Below are 6,911 nucleotides of genomic sequence, written 5' to 3' on the forward strand. Positions count from 1 at the left end.
ACAAAATTAAACTCTTACTGATAACAAAAGGTAGATTTTTAAAGTCCTTTATTAATCTGAATATAAAAAGACAGAAGTTGCCTACGATATAGGACAAAGCTCTTGCTTCATGAGGAAACAAAATTTTCTTTACAAAGTGAAAAAATAAATACCCTCTCAGAGTAAGGTTTATATGCTAATGTGTCATAAAAAAGTAGAGTTTTAATATTTTGACAAAATGTCTGTGCAAAGAAACAGATGCATAAACACACATTACTGCTACATTAAGGCAATATGAAAAGTATAGTCAGAAAATTTCAGTAAAGTGACAGTGTATTTTTCTAGCTTTGATTAAGCCAGTATTGCACCCAAACATGGCCTCCAGCTCCCTCTGTACCCTGGAGAATACACCAGGAAACCAGAACCCAAAATGCCCAAGTAGGGGGGGTGGAGATTAAAAACAAATGACCTACCGAATAAGGATGTTAACTAAAGAAAGCATTTAAAATTATACACAACCCTTATTTTAGAAATTAATGGTACATGTATGAGAGTTTAAAATCAGTCTCCAAAAATACAGCCACCTTAAAGGGCAGCTGACTGCAGCTCTCAAGACCACCATCCAAACCTGATGCGGGAAACTCAGGAGTGCCTCTTGCCCACTGAGAGTTGTGAACAAAATCCGGTCACAGTGCCTCCACAGGACACTGATGACCAGACGACTTTCCAGAGCCACCCTCAATGCTTTTAGATTAACAAACTTGTCCTAACCACTCCAAAGCCCTTCTACGATTTGTTTTCTATTTAAAGGAATTCTGAACTAAACATGGCTGCTTGATGAAGCCTTGTAACTTCAGATGAAGAATCTTTTTTTAAAAAAAGTACTCTCCTCTTTAAAGCAGTTTACTAAAAGCAGAAACTATGAGCCATAACAAACTGATACTTGTAAAAGCTAGTCTTACTATTAAAATAAATGGAGCAACTGTACTACTAATGATCTGAAGAGTCTAAAACAAAAGGCTGCGTTGCTCTCGCTGGGTACGTCAATACATGTACACCACATTTCTCCAGGTTTGCCTCGCTTTTTGGCAACGCCACCATGCCACAAACTTACACGTCATTCTCCTTTTAAGTAACATGAATCAATTACACTTCTGATCTCAAAAGATGTCCCAAACCATTTTGGAAATGCTGAATACTTATGTTCAAAAATGCAGTATTTCTGCTTTTGATCGTGGATAGAGTGACTGCTTTCTTCACAATCAAAGGTTGCATTTTTTAGTAGTGCAGTTTAAAAAGTACACGATAGTTTAAAGTGTATACGTAGATCATATCACAGTCAGATTGAGAAGACTGGTGTGGGTTGGCAAGTACACATGCTGGACATGCTCTACACGAGATCTGCAAACAGGACACGACTGGAAAGGAAAAACAAGAGTGAATTAGTTTACTTCATATTCTGAGTCTCTACAATTCCTAGAGTCTTCCCTCCACGTACACATGAACGGACCGCTTTTCTATAATCTCCATGTTTAAAGCAGGGTATCGTGAAAAACACGCGGCTAATTCTTACCCTTACCGCAAGTTAGCAGAGCTAAAACTCATCTTTCAAACACATCTTCTAAACAGAATGTTCTTTGGAATTAGTTTACCACAAACAAAATGTAAATACAAGTTTTACTAGAATATCAATGTGTACACGCTAATCCGTGACTTCAGTATACAAAAACCCCAAAACTTGCATGTATTTGCTAAGTCACACTGCCATTACCTGTAACTGGGCAGCGCAGGCCTTGCAGCATACTGTATGGCCACAGGGACAAAAGGTCGAATTTATTTCTTCTTCACAACACAGCATACAGAGCATGGACTCCTTCAGCTTCCGCAACTTCTCCTGCAGAGCTTTGGTTTGCTGGCAGCTAAGACCCTCACAATTGTCACAGTTCATGCTACTTTCTGAAGACTTAAGGGGAGAACTTGGTGGGGTTTGGTCGCTTCTTGAAACAAGATCCACAATGCCAGCATTATAAAGAGCTCGCCTGGCATGATCATAAACTTCTTTTGATGTTCTTTTAATGTCAAAGACATACTTTTTACCAAGATTAATGTTTTCATTCAGGAAGAGAGACGCTAGGTGGCCCTTTAAGTCTCGACTGTATTGCATCATGACAGCACTAGTAACAGTGTCACACCTATAAAACAATAGGACAAATGCAAACATGGTTAGCTAGACGAATAAGCCTATCCTGACAATAATTTGTTTCCAAAGTCCAAGTACAAGAATTGAAACTAAAGCAAAATGACCATTCAGAGGCAATATTTAGGCTCTTAAACACTGATTGCATAACAAAGGAAAACAATTACGGAGCAAAATAAGACATCCCAAATATCAGGCTCACAACCTAACTGGGCAGCAGCAGGCTGGTTACCGGGCAGCAGGGCCCACACACCTAATTCATTTTAATTGCTCCAACTCTTCAGTAACCTACTTCGGGAAACTGGACAGGTCTCTGCCTTGTGTATATGCTTTTCCTCTGCTTTGGAAGATTTGGACCTATTACAAAGTCATGGAAGCTGATACAGGGTAGGTAATGTAGGAAAACACAACAGATTCTCTTTGAAGTTCTACTCTTGGACCTCACAGTGGGCATGAAAACACATATTAAAAAAAAATCAGCCTTCAGGAAGCATTTAAAAAAAAAAAATCAGCCTTCAGGAAGCAAGTATAGCACCCCTACCTCAAAGAATGAAAGGGTGAAGACAGTGGATTGCTGCTAACACAAAAGAAGATCCTGTGTATATTGGGCAAGGACAGAGGACTTGTAGGAAGATTTATGCACGTGGAGATGGGAAGGTGTCATACAGGACCTGTGCTTATGAGCTCCATGTACATATTCTCAAAGGCATGATATTGTTTCTCCTTTGCTCTCTCATCCTCCCCTCTTACTCTTTTTTTTGTCCCTATGAAGTGTTGTTTAGGAAGCACCAAAGAACACACTAAGCTTGTATACTGAAGTGCTGTTATTCAGCACTTCAGTGGTAGACTGATATATTTTGCTTACTTGTCTTGTACTCCCACCCTACGAAATGGAAAGCAGCAAAAACCTGTTCAGCTTGTGGACTTAAGAGAAGTCAAAACTGCAAAGAAAGAATTTTTGCAGAATTTCTCAAGTGCAGCGAGACAGCTGCTTCCTTACACAGTTAAATCAAATAATGAGGGGAAGACCAGCAGTTGACTAGTGGCAATACTGACCTATAAAATGCATGCGTCTCCGTAATTGCTCTGTAAAGGCCACTTGCTGCCCTTGTACTGATCATCTTGAACAAGAGAACTACACTATTACCAGACTCCTTGGTAACAGTCAGATATACATTCTTCCCAGACTGAGTTGCCATTTGAACAACAGGATAAGCAATCCTGTAAGTGAATAAAAAACAGAGATAGGTTATTTAGCTTTTAAGGATATGGGCTTTTTCCACAAACTACCACATTGCACTTCTATCAGGACTTACATGATCTCCAACTGTTGCCTGTAATGCTGGATTGAAGATGCTGCCTCAAAAATACATATAAAAGTCAAGAGTATTAAGGCTAGTTGTTGCCTTGATTATAAGCAGGTTGGGTCCTCAAACCCTACGTTTCAATAGCTTGTTTTAGTCACTCATTCAGCAGTTTTCTATATTTATGTGAAAGTTACAAGCATGCTCAGCACTTCTGAAAAATGGAGGATGAAAATGGTTCCACAAAACACATACCTGTTGATAAGACTGAAGTCATCTTTACAGATGGATATGCCTTCGGGTCCAACACCAATAAGGAGTTTCTGCCCTTCACTATCTCTCACTGAGTGCCACTCTACCCCATAGTTCTCCAGGGTTGTAGCAATCTGCAGAACCTGGTATTCAGCAGAAGCTTGACTTAAACCTTCCAGCTCCTTGTGCTTTGTAATAATGCTGTTGATAAAAAGATTAAGGACAGGTGAAATAACTCAAGTGTGCACCATTGCTGTCAGCAGCTTGTTTTAACATGGGGTTTTAGATGACCTAGTTAAAGAGATTATTAAATGCTCCTGACCTGCTTTATCTGGCTGTACATTTCCAGTAATCATGAACTGGAAAGAACTGAGAATTACCAAAACATCCTGAGGGCATTCAGGAGAGAATACTGTGCATTTGCTTAGAAAGTGAAAAGCTACATGTAATCAGGACTTTCCAACTAACACCACCACCCCAATGTATTTACCTGAACAACCATCAAGTTTGTAATGAAAAAAAAAAAAAACCACTACAGAAAAGCACGACACAAACCTTCTTGATATTCAGGTATTGACCTATGAAGGTGTTTCAGGAATCTGGTTTACATCTCAGTGTAAGCCAGCTCAATCCCTGCTACTTTCTTTCACAAGTGTAGGTCTAAGACATACTTGCTGTGTGATTACCCTGCTCCAATTATGGGTACCTGCTCCACAAGTACTGAAGTTCAACACCTTTTGTTTTCCACAAAAAAATACAGCCTGATAATTGAGCTTAAAAGTTAACTGAAATCAGAGCATCAGTTAAACACCCAGGTTGGATTTTGATCTCCAATGTGAAGTTAATTTTTTTAACACTGTAAGACACTATAGCATCAGCAATTAAGGGCCTAACAATTTTATTCTTTTGGTCTCCAAAAAGGTTGTATCATTGTGTTCTTTTTACCTCTCCAGGATGGTAGTGGTGAGCTCTTTTGCACACAGTTCTTCATAATTGTACTTGGCAGTGTTCTGGTTATAATCGCCAAACTTCATCTGTGCCAGCAATGCACTAAGTTCAATTGCATGCTCTGACGAACACTGAAGGTTACCAGCAAGAAGATCTTCTTTTATATGCAAGAAAAACATATGCCTGCAGTGGAATCAGATATTTTTGTTTACACAAGATCTTAAAAGATGTTTGTAAATCAAGATACATGTCAAATAACATCTCAGATATGTTTGGTAATCAAAAATCTGCAATGGATGTACCAAGTAGAGAAAGTCCAGCACAAGGGAGAGTAAATGGCCTCCATCCTATTATTCATTTACACTTAAAAGATAAGGCTACAACTGAAGACGGTATCTAAACCACTATTAAAACAAATGAGCACTTTAATATCATGTTCTGAAGAGTAAGAACTGCTTTAACTCCTAAGGCCACTTAGTAATTTCAATTTAGTGAGTAAAATATCAATTAAATACTCGGATTAGTTTCCTATGTTTCAATTTCTTTGGTTGCCATTCACAAATCATTCTGCATTTCAGAAAAGCAAATGTGCTAAGAGCAGCCCAAAACAGCATACACACATTTATCATGCAATAGTAGAAGCCACACTTCCTCTACACAGCTGAAATGCCTCTGCCACCACAGTAAAAGGGAAGATGGCACTTTTGCCAGTGACATGATTAATGCAGTAACTTGAAACATTGGAAAGGCACTGTGGAGTAACACACAAATAGCATCTACTGCATAAGCGTATTTGTCACACCAACCTTTACACTTGGGATCAAGGCAGGTTTGACAACTAGGTGGAAAATTCACAAAGCTGCTCCTAATTACCCAATAGGTCAGTTGATTAGACAAATCAAAGTTTCCATCAACACTAACAGCAGCCTGCTAATTTCCCCTATAGTCTGTCTTAAATTCTATAAATTCATCCTTACTCACCCTCAGGGAAGAACATAAAAAATTGTTCGCATTTGTTCTTAAGACTCAACGTATTTATGGAAACCAGAAGTAGTTACATATGACAAAAAACATCCCAACCTTTCAATAAATAAAGCCTAATACCCGCAGGGATATGTCTTAGCTCCCACCATAATGGGACATTTATATTTTACTTTTTCTGAAATTAAGTGTAATCTACTTTTAAAAAGCTATATTGAATCACTCATCACTGAAGTTCAAGCTGCTAGCAAGCAATCAGCTTTCCTTCCAATAGGATTTTTGGATAATATCCTATGCACATTCTGTTGTAGCACCCCACAATTCCATGTACAACAGGGTAAATGGGGCTACTTGTTCATCACTACGGGCAATTACATAACTTGCAGAATTTGTTTTCATTCTTAGCTCTACTATGATAAATGCCCCAGCTAAGAAAACGCTGGCCCCAAACCTGTATCCAGAACTTTTGCAATCAGGAAAAATTAGGTATTAAATTATCCATTAAGCTGCCCTACAACCAAGTCCCTACAACCAAGCTGCCTACAACCAATTTCCTGCACCAAGTCCCAGCTCCAACACCTCCTTTTGCAAGCAGTTTGAAGCATGCTAGACCTTCATTGCAGTTGTCAGTTGTGACACAAGTGATTAATTGCATTGCTCTGATGTCTAAACCCCAATTTACACTTCAGCAGTTCTAGTGGGGGTCTGGTGGAAGCTAGTATCCTTAACTCTCTGCAGGATACAAGTTTAGGCAGCAAGATGATCAGAACTTCAGACAGTGCAGTTATCCTAACTGTTAGCAGGTTATTCCCTGTTTCGGCTTTACTTGCATCAAGACCCAAACCTCTGCTCCAATCACTTTTTCCTACTGTGCAAATTCGTAATCTGGGGCTTTTAAAATGCACAGGTTGTACACACTCCTTTAGGGGCTCAAACCATAAATCCAGACAAAGTATTTCATAAATTACTGAAGCACTGTGGCTAAAATAAATTCAAATATCAGGCATTTCCCTAATTCCAATCAACATCTCGTAGAACAAACATCTTTTCATGCACTTCTGATCCTCTGTTAATACCAAAAGGGGGTTTCCAGTCATTTTAACTGTATGTGTAATTAGTACATAGTATTTCAAAGAAATGTCTGACAATTTTCTTCTCCTTCACTGACACAATGTTTACAGCTACCACACCTACATGCTTTTATCTGCAGTTTGTTTTACGCACACAGCAGCACTGACTACACAGGGAAA

General features: G+C 38.9%; 1 protein-coding gene across 1 annotated transcript; it reads right to left on the reverse strand.

Moving 5' to 3' along the window:
* Positions 1-872: 872 nt before the first annotated feature.
* MYLIP (myosin regulatory light chain interacting protein) lies at positions 873-4,859 on the reverse strand. The gene is made up of 5 exons (XM_010153407.1): positions 4,678-4,859; positions 3,736-3,933; positions 3,233-3,397; positions 1,751-2,171; positions 873-1,397 (listed from the first exon to the last, which is right to left on the reverse strand). Exons 1-5 carry the CDS (start codon positions 4,857-4,859, stop codon positions 1,308-1,310), a joined length of 1,056 nt encoding a protein of 351 aa, XP_010151709.1. The 3' UTR covers positions 873-1,307.
* Positions 4,860-6,911: the final 2,052 nt, after the last annotated feature.

This window comes from Eurypyga helias, unplaced genomic scaffold (genome assembly GCF_000690775.1).
Source record: "Eurypyga helias isolate BGI_N326 unplaced genomic scaffold, ASM69077v1 scaffold436, whole genome shotgun sequence".
In the NCBI taxonomy this organism is placed as follows: domain Eukaryota; kingdom Metazoa; phylum Chordata; class Aves; order Eurypygiformes; family Eurypygidae; genus Eurypyga; species Eurypyga helias.